Raw genomic sequence first — 19363 nt, 5'->3', positions numbered from 1 at the left:
TGTGTCTTGTGTTTCTGATCAGATCAGATCAGATTAGTTGGGCCTGGATCTACTCCCTGCTCTGGAAGAGTTGAAATCGATTACAACGGTGTCTGGGGAACAGTATGTGATGACCACTGGGACTTAAAGGATGCTAATGTAGTGTGCAGACAGTTGAACTGTATGCTACTGAGTGATCCTCGGCCGGCCAAGTTTGGTGGAGGAACCGGACAAATCTGGCTAGATGATGTGGACTGTTCAGGAAATGAAAGTTCTCTCACTGAGTGTCAGCACGGAGGATTTGGGAAACACAACTGTGTTCACAATGAGGACGCTGGTGTGATCTGTTCAGGTGAGGAAACCTTTGGAGAAATGTGACCTTTTCTGTATATTTTAACAGCTCCAGTCTTTGTGGGTTATAATGAGCTATTTGGATGCATCACTGGGTAAAGCACTGCAATGTCGTGTTCGGCCTTCCTCAGGAGAGCTCCCCTCTACTATGAGGTCTCACCACAAAAATAGAGCCAAATAGATGGTTTCAGTTATAACAAAAATGATTTATATAAAAAGTACAGCAAACACAATTACAATTGAATCACACTAATAACTACACAACATATACAAAAGATATCTCATGGGACAGAGATCCATTGCCCCCCACCGGGCAGCAGACCGGTGTAGATCGGTACCTGCCCGGCAGTAGAGATCTGCTGATTTTCAGAATGTCTCAGCCTTGCAAGCTTAAAGTCAGGCCCCCCTTTCTCTGGTCAACACCTCTTCCAGTCCATCGATTGGACAAATTCTCATTCTGTCAATCAAACCTCCCTCCGTTCGCATTAACAACAGTCCTCAGGCCTTCAAGCAACCTTCACACAGACACCTTCCTGAGCACGTCCTCTTTATCTGCTCCAATCTTCCGGCTGTGTAACTTATTTGATGGAGGCCTGATGTTTTCTGGATTCCTTCCACAATCCTCGAATACATCCCATAATTCTCATTGATACATTTGCATAATACATACAGTGTCATTCATTTTATATTGCATAATCCATACAGAGTTATTTATTTGTCTTGACCCTCCAACATGTAAACTCATAATAAAACACAATAGCTCTCACTAGGAGCGCTATTAAACCTAGTTTTCTCACAGTAACCACACCCTGGTTGCCTGTTTCTTCTGTAACCAACAGAGCCAAGTACCCTCAATATGTTCCAAAGGGAATATCAAAATCAGGAAAACACCATGGTTGGGCTTGAAATAAGTGAAACCCACGTATTTTTAGGCCCTTTCCTCGAAAATGTCATACCCAAACTAAAAAGGGTGTATCTCTGCAATCACTAGGGCTATTTCAATAATTTTGGTTATAATAAAAGGTACACATGTGAGATTTTGTTCAGATATGTAAATATCCGTCTATATGTTACTGGTTAAGAGTAAATGAAGATGACACACAGAGAAAATGAAAAGGTTTCAGGTCCGCCTAGAGAAAAATCACTATCAGGATGATTATTTATTTGAAATGATGCAGCTGTAAGGTCCAACTCTAACCCAAATCATAGCACAATATGTGAACATTCACAAACCCAAATAATTGCACAATATGTGAACATTCTCTAACCCAAATCATAGCTTAATATGTGAACATTCTCTAACCCAAATCATAGCTTAATATGTGAACATTCTCTAACCCAAATCATAGCACAATATGTGAACATTCTCTAACCCAAATCATAGCACAATATGTGAACATTCTCTAACCCAAATCATAGCTCAATATGTGAACATTCTCTAACCCAAGTCATAGCTCAATATGTGAACATTCTCTCTGCAAAGGTTGACTTTGATCAAGTGAAGCAGAACAAAGTTAGAGAGGGTTTAGTACAAAAGAACATTCAGGCGAGGTCTCAAAGTTTGCATTATGCCACTTTTGTGCACATCTGTAACATTTAAATTTTTTTCATGTAACAAACCATATATTTCACTTGTGTATTACGTATGGTGTTCAATACATCCAAATACAGCAGTTTTTTCTTTTGTTTTCATAAAACAAGCTATGATTTACAGTTTTATATAACAATCGCTCAGCGACGTTGGTCACTTCAGTTTGTGTTTCAGCAAAAGCTATTCAGCTATGATGCACACATGAACCGTGCTCTTCTGGTCGGCCACTTCCGTTAGTTGTAGAAGTGGTAAGTCACACCCATCTCTAATCTCCCCTTTCTGTCCAAAACACTGGAATACCCAGTTGCCAACCAACTCAAAACCCACCTGGATATTTGACAGTCCATGAGCTACATATCTCTCCCTTTCTTTAAACATATCACCACAATTGTTATAGCCATCATAAAAATCTGTGCAGCTACCTCTACTCCGGAGAGATTGATCACTGAAGTCCAGTTGTCGAGAGATGAGGAGTCGTTCATGGTTTTTGAAAGGGTCGTTCAATTCAAAGGCCCAGGTGGAGGAAGTAATTCAGCCAACAGTTCATCAATAAATCCAAGTCTGACACAGCCCTAGTCCCACAAGGTGTCCCCCAAGGTTCAGTACTCGGCCCCCTCCTCTTTATTCGCTACTTGCTCCCCCTTGGCAACATCATACGCCACCACAGTCTCCACTTTCATTGCCATGCCAACGACACATAGCTCTACATCTCCACCAAATCCATCACACCCACTACCCACTCCACCATCACCAACTGCCTCACAGATATAAAGACCTGGATGCAAGCCAAACCTCCTCAAACTCAACAGCGACAAATCCAAAATCCTCATCATCGGCCCCAAATCACTCACCAAATCCCACCACAACTTCTCCCTCTCCATCGATGGCCCCACTTTTCCTGCTTCCACACACGTCTGTAACCTTGATATCATCTTTGATCCAACCCTCTCCTTTGAATGCCACATCAAGCACATCACAAAAACCGTCTTGTTTCTTCTTAAATACATCGCATTGGCTCCCCATACAGCAAATAATCCAGTTGATGCTCGACATGCTCCCACCCGCAACCTCAGATCTGCAGACGCCAACCACCTTTACCATGTAAAGTGCATTGAGTCCCTTTTAAAGCAAATACAAATAAAAAGTATTATTATGATTTGTGTGCACAGTCAATTTGGGTGAAGTGAGCTAGGTTTTCTCTGGCGAGCAAGCCCAATCTTTACCGTGATGTCCTACTTTAATGTTTGTCATGCTTGAGATCCTTAAAATACCTGTTATTGCACACGGACCTCCTCTCCGAATAACTAACACAGGAAGCTCAAAAAGTGTCTTTTCTGACAAGATAGCAGGTAATGTGTTCATAGTGGCGGTTTCTTAATGCAATTAACTGTTAACATTTTCCTCTCCCAGTGTCTCTGTTGCCGCTGGTTTCAGTTATCGTGGGTCCGCTGCTGCTCCTGCTGCTCCTGCTGGTCTTGCTGGTTTTGGTGGCGGCCTGTCTGGTCTGCAAGAGAAAGAGACGAGCCGAGCAGCCTGTTGCCGTCGTCCAAACTCAATGTGTGTGCTCACCAGGACACGCAGCAAATTACATGAAAAGAAGAAAGCCTTTTTCGTATGGGACTAGTATTATCAGTGGAAATTTCCTCTCTGTTTAATGCGGTGCATTGGTGCTGGATATGTAAAGTCTGAAACATTTGTTTTTAATTGCCAAGGCTGCCTCCATAATTATTCCCAGGTAAAGCGTGTTTGGCAAAATAAGGTTGGCAATTTGCGATGGAATCTTTGCTTGACTTGACTGCTGTGCCCGTAATTATTAGTCCAGTTTGATTTTGCAGCCCAGTGATTATGGGGGTCATATTTTTGTTTTCTTTCTGCCTTTTTGGATGTTACGCAGAGTCATATCCATGAGATCATTTTGAAATCACAGTCCCATGTGAATAGGGCTGAACTGTAGCTTTCATGTGAATGTGAATGTGTTTGAATGCTTGTAAAGAATTCCCTCTGACATTCATGAGACATGTTGTCCTGGTGCTTGTGCTTGTGTGTTGCAGTGGCTGTCAGACTCAGCAATGACAATAACAAGTTTGAGGACCAGAAATATCTAAGAGAACATGAAGCCAGCGTGCACCAAGAAGAAACTCAAAGAGGAAGCAGGGAGAGCGGAGGAAGAAGAGAGTGAATTTCATGAGGGAGAGAGCTGTGTATACTGCTGAAGAATTTGTAGCTTAAGCGATAATGCTACAATTTCAGGAGAATTGGCTAGTCATCAATTTATCATTATTTTATATGCCTATATTCCTATAGTTTGAAACCGAATTATTGTAGGGGTGGCCCATTTTAACAACGGAATTTTCATCAATAAAACAAATATATATCAGTATCAGCTAGTCTTGTGGCCATGTAGCATCTCGGGGAAATAACATACAAACACACAATTGTAATAAAATTAAAGATTTATTCCTGTCCCTTCCGCAACGTTTCCAGCTCTTCCTGGGGACCCAGAAGCATCCCCAGGCGAGACAAGATAGATAATCTTTCCGGTAGTGCAATCAATTAGTGATCTGGCCCTTTCTCCCGAGACCATTTTACCAGGAAGTATTTCCCCCAACAACACAGCGCCCACCGTAATTACAACGTTCCACAACATTCTGTTTAGATTAATCTATCTTACTGGCTGACCTACACCTACATTTAGCTTCTTGTATTATGAAAGTTAAAGTTAAAAGCAAAATGTTTCACTTTCTTGATGAAAAAAATTAACCCACTTTTTTTATTTGATGTTAGTATTTAGTTATTTTATTCATAAGTTGTATTGTTTATACGTTTGCTTAAGATTATATCTGATATAGTTTGATAGCTTTTAGTTTTGTTGTTGTTTAGTATACTTAGTTTTTTGGTTTGTTTATGAATGTAATCACCAATATTGTAATGTTTTAAAGGCTAATCTTTGAAGAATATACGTGTTTTGTTACAATTGTTAAATCAGTATGTTATACGTTTTATTTTGAAACACGTTTTATTTTGAAACAGGAAATGTCCTGTAACTTGTCAGGTGACTTCGGCCGTTTCTCAATCAGCGTTCTTCTCTGTACTTGTGTTCTCGTGGACTCGTGAAACGTCATCAGTCGCGGCCCAAGTACTGTTCCAATTCAAAAGTCCGCTTCTCGCCAAGAACGGTGAAAATGCCCGGATGTGACTTGATCCGCCCATTTTACCGGGGACGCATCAGAGCAGACTTGAGCGTTCTTGAGAAAGCCAATATCCCAGAATGCATTTCGGACCAGCAAACGGGGAACAATGACGGATGAGAATACTCATAACTGAAAGTTGACATTCTCTGAATACTACCGTTGTTGAGTCACAAAATGTAATTTTAGGATGTTTTATATATATAGGATATAGGATATGTATATATATATATATATATATATATATATATATATATATATATATATATATATATATAATACATATTTATAAACATATAATATATACAATTATATGTGTATCTATATAAATATATAAGTATATATAAAACACATTTGTAAACATATTAGCTGGGACAGCCCGCCTCCGGAGGTAAAAGGCGGCACAAATGGGAGTGTCGTTCTCTCTTCTCTCTCTCTCTTTCTCTCTCTCTCCCTCTCTCTCTCCCTCTCTCTCTCTCTCACTCTCAGCTCACGCACAGGCAGAAGCAGCAGGAGCTGCTGCACCAGCCTGGTCATGTGTTTTGTTTGCATTAAATGTTTGGACCGACAATAAAATAAGGTTTTGTTTGGAGATCAAGTTGTGGTCTCCCTTTTTGTTACCAGCCTCGAGCCAGGTGGTAACATCAGGAAGTGAAGGAAGAGCATGCCTCAGTAGTTTTCCAATCTAGTTGAGTCTGTCTGTATCTTATGCCTTTTGATGGCATCGTTGGTATGTATTGATTTGTTTTATTGTTCCTGATGATCGCAGATGATTATTTTTGTGACTGTTTAGTTTTCGGAAGTTTTAGTCCCTGCCCACAGTCGAAGCTGTGGTCGATCTGCTGAAAAAAAAACACAGGATGCTCTCTCCAAATCAACCTAAGGCTGCACAAGATCGCAGCAAACAACAAGGAGGTCATGGAGGCCTTTCCGGCCGAAGATCGTGCAAAAGACCTTAAATCAATCCCAGATCAATGGCTAACTTGTCAGGTGACTTATAATCAGGAAGTGAAGGAAAAGCATGGCTCAGGCCCAATCTCAATCTCCACCCTTACGGACTCACGGACTTTGAGGCGCGCTCCCGCAAAGTCCTTGAGGGTTCAGGGCTGTCCCAGACATGTTGAGCCCTTTATGATTCCTTTCCGTAAGTCGGCATCTAATGTTGACTTTGCCTAAGGGAATTACCCACAATTCATAGCAATGTGACGCCTGATAAAATACCTTTACACTACAACATTACGGATTAAAGATGGAGCAAAAAAACACATGAAATCAGAGGAATGCAAGCAGAAATGATATATAATAATATTTATTCACATTCATCAAACATTTTGTTTTGACAAAAATTAGTAAATGGATCATTAAAAATGACTTCTCATCTCGTGAGGAAGATGTTTAAATCAGTGAATAAAAAGTATAACATTAATAAACAATTGTACACAATATGTTTGTATGTAGTCACGTGATATGTTGCAGCAAAGTGCTGTCCCATTCATATTCACACCAGTTCAAGCCCTCAGACTCTCACACTCAGCCTCTTAGCAGCTGACGTCAGTGAGTCCCTGAGGGTTCAGGCCTTGAGGGTTCAGGGGGGGGATTGGGATTGGGCCTCAGTAGTTTTCCAATCTAGTTGAGTCTGCCTGCATGTTGCGCCCTTTGATGGCATCGTTGGTATGTATTGATTTGTTTTCTTACTGATCATCACAGATGACTATTTTTGTGACTGTTTAGTTTTGGGAAGTTCTATGCACAAAGTAATGACTACTCCGCAGTGACTGTTGTTGAAGTTCATATGACAGAATAAATACAAGTAAATATGAATAAATAGTTGATATGTTAAAATACAGTGGTTTGCAGGAACATATGTAGGTAAATCAGCAGTAAATACATCAAATGTAGTGGTTAAAAACAAAGCAATGTATTTCATTGAAGAATCAGTATATTGACATTGTGTGTATGTGTAAGGTTAAAGAGAACACATTTTATTTGTATTCATTATGCCTTTTGTGTGTTTTAGTTTGACTCTTTCTTACGTCATTAAACCTGTGGACAACGGACAACCGGACAAACAGTTAGACAAAGGAGTTTGTCTAACTGCCAAGGTGCACATATACTCATATACTGAGGGCAGCATAATACTCTTTCTTTTATATTGTTTTCAAATAAAATTCCTAATGATTTTTAGAAGTATTCTTGCATATCTTTTCGCACATGCACACATAACCCAGATGACCAATGGGCGGGGGGTCTTAAACTGGATGATCTCATACAACCATAAATAATGACCAGGCTAGGCTAGGTGGCTTAAAAATAGTCCAGTCATTTAGAGCTGAGGAATCGGCAGCCATCTTGAATCTCCCTTTCTATTTATGCCCCTGGCATCCCTTGGTTCATTGACACACTTGTTTATTTTTTGCAGTGGTCCTCCTGATGTCTTAAATGTCACTTTCTTTCTTTTTTTTCAGTCTGATGCAACTCAGTCTCATCCAACTTCAATCCAATTGTTTATGAACACCTACTCCACACAACAACAGCTCAAAAGCTAAAAATGGCGACACTGGACGGAAAACACGTTAACACCCTTTTTAAATGCTCGGAGATTCAAACTAATACGGTTCACCACATATCAGAATATCAGAATAATACATGGAATTTGTCTTGGCATACGGGGAAAAGCAGAAGTGAGAAAATACCACAATGATGCAGCTGTTATAAGCCAATCACATGCGAGCCAGTTCACCAATTGAGCCAATGGGGTGAAGGCAGTTTTACAGAGTTTACGACGAGACAGCCACAAATAGATATGACACCGGTTCCTTGTAACGTTAGAACGCTTTGCTTCACACACATGCGGACATACTCTGGGAAATAATAGCGCTCTGAGCTCATCCATGGAGGAGGCAGTGGAGAAGCCCCGTAACCGGAGACAAGACAGGCTTTGTTCACATTGCTGGTCTACATGCTAAGTTCTGAACAGCTGCTGAAGTCGGATTCTTGGTCGTCAAATTATCTGTGAACAGGGGGGAAAAATGGATGTTTACAATTTGGCATATAGACATGTGAGCCACAATGATTGCAAAAGATTAACCATCTGTTCTGGTACCACACTAACCACTGATAACATTTCATTTCAACACGTTTAAGTTACAATATGTCATTTCTCAATGAATGGGGGCCTCTTAGCAAGTTGGAACGAAGTGAATTGTCAGTTATTTTGTTTCATTTTCCAATCTAATTCTAGCTGTGGGTGACGATTAGAATTTAGCATTCAGCCAAATACATTATTAATGTTCCTTTGCTTGGTCAATGACATGAATAAAACGGATTGTTTTTGCTTTCCTAATTTTTCTTGTCACCTTATTTCGTAGTACCATAAACTTTAATTTATCAGTCATATGGATTTTAGGGCTGCTTACATTTTCTTAAAAATGTATTTATTATACATGGACATAAAGATCTGGCGGTCAGTCAGAACAAAACGGAATATAATTCAATTTAAACCCTTTCATTGCGTTTTTTTATTTTGAGCCGGGTCTAAGCAGAGTTTTTGACAAGTTATAATCAGATAAACAGTGACTATATTGAATGTTTTGACAATTGTCTTGGGTTTCTTACTGAATATCAAGTGTTTTTGAAAGCTGTATTATTGCCGTTGGTCCCTTAATTAGCTGCAAAACAAACAATACCATTAGTGAGGCCCTTTCAGCTCTTTTGTCCCTGTGTCTGCCTTTTCTTGTATCCTCTGGACAGAAAACTCTCAAAATATAAGCTATCATTTTCTAAAGGTTTTCAATTCACGAAAAGCTCGAGAACATCTGTAACTTTACACTCAAAGTGTAATATTATGAAGTAGACTGAGGTAATTGGAAATAAAGTATAAAATATGTTTAACAACTTGAATATTAACTTATATCTAACATAATTAATATAACCCAAAAATGTATTCACTGTAAAAAACAAAAAAACTGAACAAGAAACATGTGGAAACAGGCAAAATATATTTTAAACTGTCATCTTTTTTTCTCAAACCAATGATCACTGACCTGCCTGAGGGGACTCAGTCACTCCTCTCACTTAAAGTTTGCTTTCAACAGCAAAGTTTGTGTTAAATGAAAAGACATTTGTTGAATGAAGCGCCAACGACAGTCATTTCACCGTCGCTTCTTTTTGCTATCAACCCAGATATTGTGATGCTACACGAACAATGAGCTCATCTCTTTGCTTTTCACACACTTTACAAATCTGTACCTGCAGCATATATTAGGACGCAAATCTCAGATGCAGTGTGAACACAACACAGACAGGATATGACCATGAGCTGTCTTTAGCCTTCTGATGAGTTGCAGGGCATTCCTGACCTCGCTGGCACACACTAACAAACAGCTGTGAGCTCATGGGGTGTAAATAGCCTGGTTGGAGGGACGGAGCGGGACAGCTGGGGTATATAAAGGAGGGGAGTCCTCTGAAATGTCCCAAACTACCCCATCGAAGAGTAACAAGGAGAAAGAAACTGTGGAAGCTCTCAGTTCTCACACTTCACCGGAGAGAAGAGACATCAAGTCTGAGAGAGGGAACCTGCAACGAGATAATCGACGCTCTGCAAGGTTGCAAGTCAAGCTTCTGTCCAGACATGATGTCCCAGCATGCAGCCTTGACCGGCTTGTTCGGCGACGACCCTTTCTTCAGCCAGGACCGGCTGCTGTGGCCGCTGCGTCACACGGCGCTCTCATCACTGCAGCAAGACTTCTTCAACCAGAGAACCAAAGTGGCCGACAGCCTTCTGGGGGGGTTTCACGATCGGCCCCACCTTCTCAAATTCAACCAGTTTCCCCTCATTTCCTCCACTTTGATGAGGTATGTACATTGAATGTAGTGCTTCTACCTGGTTGGCTTTGTGAAACGGCGTTTTCAAACCTGTGGCTGGTTGGCTTTGGTCCGAATCAGTGGATGAGTTCGGGGAAGATGATGCCTTTTCCCCACGTTCGTTCCTTCAAGTGATGCAATCACGAAAATCCCTGATTCGCTCTCCGGCCAGCAGCTTTTGATTTCACACTTCTGCATTCCCAGTATGCAAAGCACACCTGGCTACAGGAGCCTTTTGGCTCAAACTTGCTGACTTGTAGTCGGGTCAGAATGAGGTCGGATCCCAGTCCCGCCACAAAATAATCGCTCTAGAATAAATGTATGACCGGTCCAAGAGCACTCACCCTTAAGGGTCTTGATGTGGTTGTTTTGGGCAGTCTGATTCAACGCAGGTTTGAAAACGCCCTCAGACACCGGAGTCGTGGAGTCGATTCTGATCTAGATTCTGCTTCTTTTTCAGGTCGGGTGACACTAAGGAGAGGGAGACTACCAGCACGGAGCCGCACAAGGAAGTCCAGCTGGCCACAGCAAACAACAATGACCTCCTGGTGACCCTAGACGCTCGCGGTTACGCCCCCAATGACATCACTGTCAAACTGGAGGGGCGTAGCCTGGCGGTGGTGGCCATGAAGCAGGCCGGAGCCGAAGAAAGCCAGTCCTGCGCCTCTTCCTCCTCCAGCGCCTCCTTCTGCTCCTCGGCCTCATCTCAAAGTGGGTTTGTCCAGAAGATCGACCTCCCCCCTCACCTGGATCTGTCGGGTCTCTCCTGTTCCCTGATGGATGACGGGCAGCTGCGTATCCACGCCCCTGTGGCCAAGCGGCCAATCGGCGAGGAGCAGGAGGTGCCGGTTCGGTTCAGGACATCGCTGGAGTTTCCCATTGCCAAGGACAAGACTGAGGAGGAACAGAGGGACTAATGCACACATGACAAACACATAAATAATATACAAATATATAAATGTTTTGCCCACACACATACACACTTCCACTACGAGACTGTCTATAATGTGTTAAAGTTTACCATTACAAATTGAAGAGAATATTTATTTTATAATTATTTACAATTTGTATAAACTGTTGAAAAAAAATAAAGTGTTGATTTTCATGAAAATTATATTTTATTTGTACAGTGGTGTGAAAGAGGGGGAGATGCAGGAGAGGAAAAGATGATCTTAAGATCAATAGCATGCTGGTATCGCCATTGAAGGGAATATGGAGGGCAACGGAGGAATTAGTTTGTGATGCTTAACAGACAGAAATGTAAACTTTAAACTGAACAGCAGCATCTGTGTCTCTGTTTCTCTGGATTGATCACAAAACCGTTTTAATTCAGATGTATGGCTTTAGTAAGAAGTCGTCCTTCTAAACACAGCTAGCCCATTTCTGGGTGAATGATCCACTATAAACGCGACGCTGTTTTTTGGAATACCAGGCATGCTGCCTTTTATTTTATTATAGAAATTGTTTATGTTGTGAGCAAACAAAATTCCATCAACCTCCATTGCATTGTTTAAATCTCCAAGACAGGCATTTAAAAACATGGGTCAATAAAACCAAATGTATCTGCACTTCAAGATACCACTTGATGGAAGTTAGAATCTGTCGGACCTGAAGGACGTTATTATGAAAGCTGGTCACGAACCCGTAACGCTGATGTGCATTTTAACCCTTTAACTGCCAACTCTACATTTTGGTAGAGCACATTTTGAGTCACTATATCTTATTGAAAAATGTATTGACCATAACTTAACCTGATTGAGCTATCTCTACTACTGGGTTGAGGTATCTTATTGTAAAAAATATCTACTAGATGTCAGTGTCTTTAAGAAGGAGGCCTTCTCAGCTTGCCTCTTAACAGGAAGCTAGAAAGATTTTCATCCAGATTGGTGAAAATTTCAAAGGTAAGTGAATTTATTCGACATATTACTGAACAGAATTATGTAACTTGATACCAGAAAAATAATTTCATAATAATGTGCTTTACCAGACGGGTTAATTGTCAGTTCATAATAAAGGTAGCAAGTTAAGCTAATGTAAATAAAAGTCAGTATTTGCTTTGAAATAAAACACATCTGATTATTCATTGTTGTAAATATGATACAGTTAATGTTATTTCATCTTATATATGCTAAAATTATTTCAAATGGAACTTTGTTTGAATAAAAAACAAAATAGCATATCACCAAAAAAATAAGTTAGCAATGTATTTGACTAATTCTACTGTTTTGGTATTTGTATATATGTTGGTACCTTTACCATAAAGTGACATCTCAACCGTTTGGTAGATGCCTGCATCTACAGAACTGTGAGGTCTGTTAAAAAAATGTTTTTGATTGTTGTTATTACTGCCCCAAAGAAGTAAAATATGCAAATAAATAATTTTCCCATTACTTTTTTCTTGGTGAGGACATTAGGCAAACACACAGTATAATGTGTCATAAAAGTCATAAAAAACTCAAAGCATAGTATGTAAAATGTCATAAATTGTCATAGTACAATATTTCAAGAAATCTGCAAAATGTTAAAAATAAAAAAGCCTTGGTATACTAAGTCAAAGAAGTCTTAATATAGTATGTTTAAATATACGTCATGAAAGCCATAAATAATTCTGGAAAGTCACCGATTAGCTTTTTTTATTATTAAAGAAAATTCATGACAGTCAGAGTATAGTTTGATGAACTACCACTACTACCACTGAAATATTTTAGTTTTTTCTCCACGTGTAGTATGAATTGAATGATGTCGTAAGACATTATATTTGTCTGGGAAGTGCAAGGTCGCCATCTTGTGTTCAGGATTCATACAGTTGTAAGAAGCTGTTCATTTGCTAGTAGTGGTGGCTACACATCCACACTAGAGGAAGTTCTAGTTCCACTTTACATGGTGAAAAAAAACCTGAAAGCATGAAATAAAGAGGACATTGAAATTGGTGTCAATGTCTCTGTTTCTTTCGGGACAGATAGACAAAATAAAGTCAAATAAAAAAAAAATCTGGAAGCGCTCTTTCTGGGAGATGAAGTTCAGCGTCAGACTCCCGTTTCCCCGGTTCAGGGCTCAGGCTGTGTGGTGCCCTTCCTTCATGAACATACCATGTAAAGATGGTGAGCATTTAAACATAAAGGCAGCTTGACTCCATCAGCCCAGACAGACTGCTATTACCCACAGATCTGTTTGCATGTTAACTAAAAGGTTCCCTTTACCAGAACTGAGTGTGTCCGGGGCCTCTGCTCCTCCAAAGGCCGAAGGCTGCAGGAAGGATGTGGACCAGGTTGTAGGTTGAAGCCGTCTCTCCCAATATGCTGGTGGTGGGGCTGTAGCTGGAGGCTCGGGTTGCAGTGGGCAGAGCCTTATGTGTGGAGGACGGGGTATGGTGTTCTGGTAAAGGGTGGAGGTTCCGGTGGCACCCGCTATAGTATTTGAAGGTGTAGACGGAGTCTGCAGGTGGCTGGCAGAAGGGTGCAGAAAGGGAAGAGGTCGTAGTTTTGGGATGAGTTGCGCGTGAAAGCAGGCTACAAACCTCGGGTTCCTGTCTTCTAAATGATAACGTGTTGGCCATCCATCAAACCCCCTTTATACTACATTTCCTCACTCCCTCTAAAACGGTCATCAGTGGAGACGTGTTGTCGTCTGCAGCTCCCTTTTCCGTACCAGCTGGCTCGGCATCCTGTTTCCCGTGAACACTCTTTGAACACTAACTATCAAGCTGTTGTCGCCACAAACCGCAAACTTTTCTTTACCCGCGATTTAAAGGATACGATTCATAAATATGCATATACTTATCATGGGTGATTAACACATGGGAACAGTAAAGACATATCAGATTATTGCTATAAATACATGGTTACATTCAATACACATACATTTTCCTACCACACTATCTAGATCTATCGCTAGGATCCATCTATCTAGATCCATTGTTCTATATCTAGATCCATCAATATCTAAATCCATATATATCTACATTTGTCTATATCGATATCTAAATCCATCAATCTATAGCTAGATTTATCGCTCTACATCTCGTTCAATAGCTAGATCATCTATATCTATATCAATCTATTTCTAGATCCATCGATATGAAGCTAGTCTATCGTTCTATATCAAGATCTATTTATATACTATACATCCGTCGTTATATAGCTAGAGCCATCTATATCTATCATTCTATATCTAGATCTAGATATAGAATGATGATCTAGATGGATGTGTATATATATACACATCCATCTAGATCTAGATACATCATTCTATAGCTATACATATCAATTGATCCATATATATAGATCTAACGTTCTATAAATCTTACAGCAAGCCCAGCCAATGACAATGTGTTTTAGAGCTGCAATAGGGGCAGATAATACAGATATCACAATACATTTCCTGGTTTTGGTTTAAATTCTATTCCAACCCCAAGTTAAACCAAGGATGTATGAAGAGAGCTGGATACATTTGATTCCTATTAACGTGGAGCATGAAGCAAAAAACGTTTGACTTTTGAGAAAATTCAGATAGAATGACCTGAGTACTTGTATTAGTCTTTATCTTATCAAAGCACTTAAGGGATTAGTGTGTATTCTATCGAAAAAGGCACACACACACACAAAGACCACAAGGAGGCGAGAAGATCCGTTTTCTCATCTTTTAATAACACATTCATATCTATGCTCTGTTTTGTTTACAAGGAGTTTAAAACAAGTGTTGATGAGGACTAAAGGAATCAGGCAGGCAGAGGGTGAAAGTCCATATACTGTAAAGACCAGAGTCGCCGTCTGGCGGAAGGAGGAAGACTCGCCCGGTCACGACCGCACGCATCCAAGCACACGGGGGTCGGAGCTGAGGCAGCATGAGGACAGAAATGGTCTGCGGCCTCCCTCCTTCCACCCGCAGCTGCCCGGTCAGGTCCGTCTGCTTTTTCAAACGACTCATTAGAAGAGAAAATAGATCCTCGATCAGTGAAGAAGGTCCTCGCAGGGCGCTCTGACTCATGTAGGCTTTTTCACAGAGAAAGAAAATACTAAAATGCACCCAAACACAAGAGATACAATCTGCTGTCATAAAAAAAGAGAGAGAGAGATCAACAAAGAAAAATTAGAGTTAAAAAAATGTAAGTTTAACAAAATGAACAAAAGAAAATGCAAATTGAGAAAACTAAAAATCTCATTTATGTTGGGTTTTTATTTTTAAAGAAGAGAGGAAACAAACAGGTAGCATGTTTTTGTCTTCCCCTTTAAGATTATTATTTCATAATCATTTGATAAACTAAGAATTGAGAAAGAAAAGAAAATCATCTTTGGAAGAAGTAAAAGTTTTTTCTTTAATAGACTATCCACTACAGTATATGGAGATGCCGCTACCCAGTTAATCATTTACCTATATTTCTTTCGAGCAACTTTTTTTTTTGTCTTATCATTTTTGTGTCAGTTTTCAAAAAAGAAAAAAAAATACCATTTAGCTATTTCCCCCCCCCCCCCAAGAGGTAGATCAACAAAACAATTACATGGTTACAGGTGTCGTGCCCCTTGATTCAGGAGGTGAAATCACAGGGAGGGGGGAGTGGAGCAGCAGGGCGCAGCTGAGGATTGTGGGTAATGTTCGCGGTCGGAGGCAGGTAAAAAAAAAAACACAAAAAAAACGGTGGCGTTGAAGTTGCGACTCAAAGTGAGGTGACTGAATCGGCTTTCAACGGTCACGTTTAAAACAGAAAGCCTTCACTTCGCTACGATTGGGCCGAACATGAACCAATCAGGTGACTGAAGCTTCTACCGGCGTGTGAATAAAACTAATTAAAAACGTCATCCCGGCTGCCCACCGCACACCGTCCCACAATGTGTCCTTATTGGGTGTTTTTTGTCATTTTTTTCATATTTTGTCATTTATTTTTTTACAGTGCCACCTCTAAGCTGGAGAGGGGCCGTTTAAAAAAAACAAAAAAATAAATTAGTCGAAGAGTGAAGAAAAAAATTCTAATGAAAAGTTGTGACTAACATAGACTGTCCGTGCTTTCTGTCTGCATGTCTGCTTGCTCTTGTCAGTTTGTGATTTTTTTTTGTTGAAATAATTAAAAGAAAAGAAAAAGAAACAATCTTCTAGCTGAGTTTGCTAATGCTTTGAGGTAGCGTTCCTAGTTATGTGTCAGGAGGTTTGTTAGTTTGTCTCGTCTGCTGCCACGAACAAGACGGGTTCAGCCACAACTCTGTCTTCAAGCTTCCGCTCTTTAACGTAAAAGGACATGCCAGTTGTTTTTAGCCCATTTACTGCATATTCTTCACAATAGTGCGGACCATTTCCTAAAACATGCCGTAGCCTTTTAGAATTATTCCCTCGACTCGGAGGAGCGTTTGAGCATCTTGAGGATTCTTGGGGGTGAAATACTGATTGTAAAAAGAACTTTCTTCATTTTGATAAAAGCCCAATCTGGTACCTTTAAATGTAAATATGTTGTTAGGTAATGTACACTAAAGCCACAGCTGTTTTTTTTGGCGAGTGGGTCCCTTGTGGGGGCTCTTACAGCGATTCATGCCCAGGACCCTCTAACATGTCCTGCTGACTCGTCTTCCTATTGTAGTAAAATAAATGGATTCTCAAATCTAAATATGGTGCGTTTGGGTCTACATTTATATTTTTTTAAATGGTCCTCAGAAATATTACATTGCATTTGATAGTAAATGGGATAAAACATCCACTGGTAGGGTCCTTTTAACAGTCTTGGAATACGCTGGATGCAACAAAATCATTTAAGTTTGATGCTTGAATTTTAGTGTGTGGCAACTTTATTCTTGTTTTCCCCTCACACTGCCGAACTCTGTTCCAGCTGATACACTTATCAATATATCACTCAACTTGCATAAAAATGAAAAAGGACAGAGGGCTGACTTTTGGGCCCAGATGTCCTCGTCTAACGCTCAGGCGTAAGATCCGTGTGTGTGTGTGTGTGTGTGTGTGTGAGTGAGTAAACACAGCGACCCAACAATGTATCGTCTCTACCGTCTCTAGTGTACGGACAAAAACAAGATGAGATATTTAAATGCATCAATCTGAAATAGTACGGCGGTTATCTGAAGACCTTTCCTCTGAGCTCTGCATCTCAGGTGATTTACTGGACTGGCTCCTCGCTGCGTTGGAACTGATCCCCTTCCTGTGTGTTTGGCACAGTTACTGTCATGAACTGAGCCGAGTGTTAGTAGTTTGTCGTATTTAGTAGCAGTTTTGTTAGATTTGTGAAATTCAAAAAGGAAAACAATAAATGATCAAACCTTCATTTGTCAGAACTTCAATAGTAAATCAGAACTTCAATAGTCAGAACTTCAATAGTAAATAAAAATAAAAAAAGAAGGTGGTTAAAGATAAAAGAAAATCAAAAGGTCTTGAACAGAAGTGAGGAAAAACGAACACGAAGGAGACCAGCGCAAGAGAGGGCGAGGGACCCTGAGGATCCCGCCCGCTCCGGAAAATGAAATGATTTTTTTGTGTTTTTTTTTTTGTTTGTTTCTAAATAAAAAAAAGGAAATAAAAACATCTCACTCTTCTCCCGGAGTTCAGAGGTCAGCAAACCTAAGGAGAAATAATTCACTTTGTTTTGTGGAAGGACAAAGGCGGGAAGGAGCCGGTGGACCCCTCCCCTCCCTGCTCCCTCTCCTCCCATCCTTTCTTCCTTCTCCTCTTCCCTTCACTCTCCACCTTTTTAAAAGAATTGCATCAGGCTTCACGGGAGCTTCTCAGTCGGGTTTTTCCCCCCCGCAGTGCGACGTTGTTGACATATTTAATCAATTAGTGCAACAGTACGTCCCCCAGATGTCACGTCCAAAATAAAGCTTGCTGTATTGTCGAAAAAAAAAAAAAAGATAAACAAAAAGAATTGTAACCAATCCAAAATGGCTGCGGGCTGAATAATGAATCCTAAATATCGTGTCTTGGCGGTTGTGAACAGAGCTCTATGGTTTTTCGGGGGAAAGAGGCGGATGTTACCGCCCCTGGGGCAAAAATGGAAGCATAGACACGATGGAATAGACGTTCCCCTGTTTTGACGGTGAGCCGGTTGGGCGTAGCCGATGAAGGCCGGCGGTGGACGCCGGCGAGCAGAGGTGATGGACGTCGAAAAGATTGTGAGTTTTCTGGCAGTGTCCTTCAGCGACTTGGCGCAATCTTTCCTTCTCTCTATCTCTACAGCTTTTTCCCCATTCTGATTTCTTTATGCGTTTTTTACTCCAAAAATACAAAAGTATCGCGATCACCTTTAAAATCGTATTTACAGGTTTGAATCTATTTCACAGCTGTGTTGGTGTTGTTTTAAACTCTCTCGCTTTTCCTTTTTTTTCTGCTCCCATTGTTATTTATTTCAAAAGGTTCTCTCTCTCTCTCCTCGGTCAGTTGGAACACAGACAGAGGGCCCCATAGGTTCTCGTCCAACTTTTTTCTGCTTTTTTTTTCTTCTAAAGTTTCACCCGACCTGACAGAAATTAACATTTAAAACCAGTGAACACATACACCAGCATTCGCTTTCTCCCAAACACACACATACACACACACACACACACACACACACACACACACACACACACACACACACAACAAGCGCACGTGTAGCCAACGGGGAGCATCTGAGGTGTCGCGGTCAGTGCACAGGTAATAAATATTCACATTCAGAGAAGTCAGAGCTAGTTCAGGTGTGTGTGTGTTTGTGTGTGTTTGTGTGTGTGTGTGTGTGTGTGTGTGTGTGTGTGTTTGTGTGTGTGTGGCTAGAATGCCCTCTTCATGCAGTCACGCTGTAGATGGACCGAGTTTTAAAACCAGGAGAGAGATGTAAAAGGAAATTGCCTTTTAAAGCTCCCTCTCGCATGTCTTCTGTGAGGGTGAGAAAACGTAACCTCTTGAATGCTTGGAGCCCTCTCGTAATGTTTTTTGGCGCTTCGTGATGATGTCATCACAATAAGGCACGAGAGGGAGGTCCTTTCGGGGCACGGGGCCAACAGCCACGGGAACGAGCCCCGAGGAAGAGTGTCATCCTCTGTGGTGACGTGAGCTCTGTTGAGTGGCCTTCAGGACCCCCGTGTGGCCTTCAGGATCACCGTGTGGCCTTCAGGACCACCGTGTGGCCTTCAGGACCCCCCCTCTCGAGTTAACACCACTCCCCATTGGCCAATATGTCAGCTGCTCCAATCACACCTCAGGAAGACAGAGAGCATGTTTTCCTCAATTTACAAAAAAAAAAGAAAATATTTAAAAAAGGTCAAATGGCACTCAACCCATTCCCTCTGTAGACGAGCAGTTTGTCGATCTTTGCTTTGGAGGAAAACACGCAGCCTCTTCGTCACCCTGAGCTCATTCACACGTCATCTCACACGAGCCACAAAAAAAAAAAAAAAAACAGAAAAATATAACCAAAGCAACAAGA

The 19363-nt window shown here is 40.9% G+C and overlaps 1 protein-coding gene across 1 annotated transcript; it reads left to right on the top strand.

The window, feature by feature from the left end:
• Positions 1-9597: 9597 nt before the first annotated feature.
• Positions 9598-11083, top strand: hspb9 (heat shock protein, alpha-crystallin-related, 9). Its single transcript, XM_079233684.1, has 2 exons — positions 9598-9963; positions 10433-11083. The coding sequence occupies exons 1-2, from the start codon at positions 9740-9742 to the stop codon at positions 10887-10889; spliced, it is 681 nt and encodes a 226-aa protein (XP_079089810.1). The 5' UTR covers positions 9598-9739; the 3' UTR covers positions 10890-11083.
• Positions 11084-19363: the final 8280 nt, after the last annotated feature.

This window comes from Taurulus bubalis (genome assembly GCF_910589615.1).
Source record: "Taurulus bubalis genome assembly, chromosome: 17".
NCBI classification, from domain to species: domain Eukaryota; kingdom Metazoa; phylum Chordata; class Actinopteri; order Perciformes; family Cottidae; genus Taurulus; species Taurulus bubalis.
This window is presented reverse-complemented; position numbering and strand designations above follow the sequence as displayed.

Bases quoted from the DNA above. Each gene is read 5' to 3' on its own strand.
- hspb9 (XM_079233684.1), top strand. From the start codon at position 9,740: ATGATGTCCCAGCATGCAGCCTTGACCGGCTTGTTCGGCGACGACCCT. The intron at 9,964-10,432 runs GTATGTACATTG...CTTCTTTTTCAG, and splicing joins ATTTCCTCCACTTTGATGAG to GTCGGGTGACACTAAGGAGA.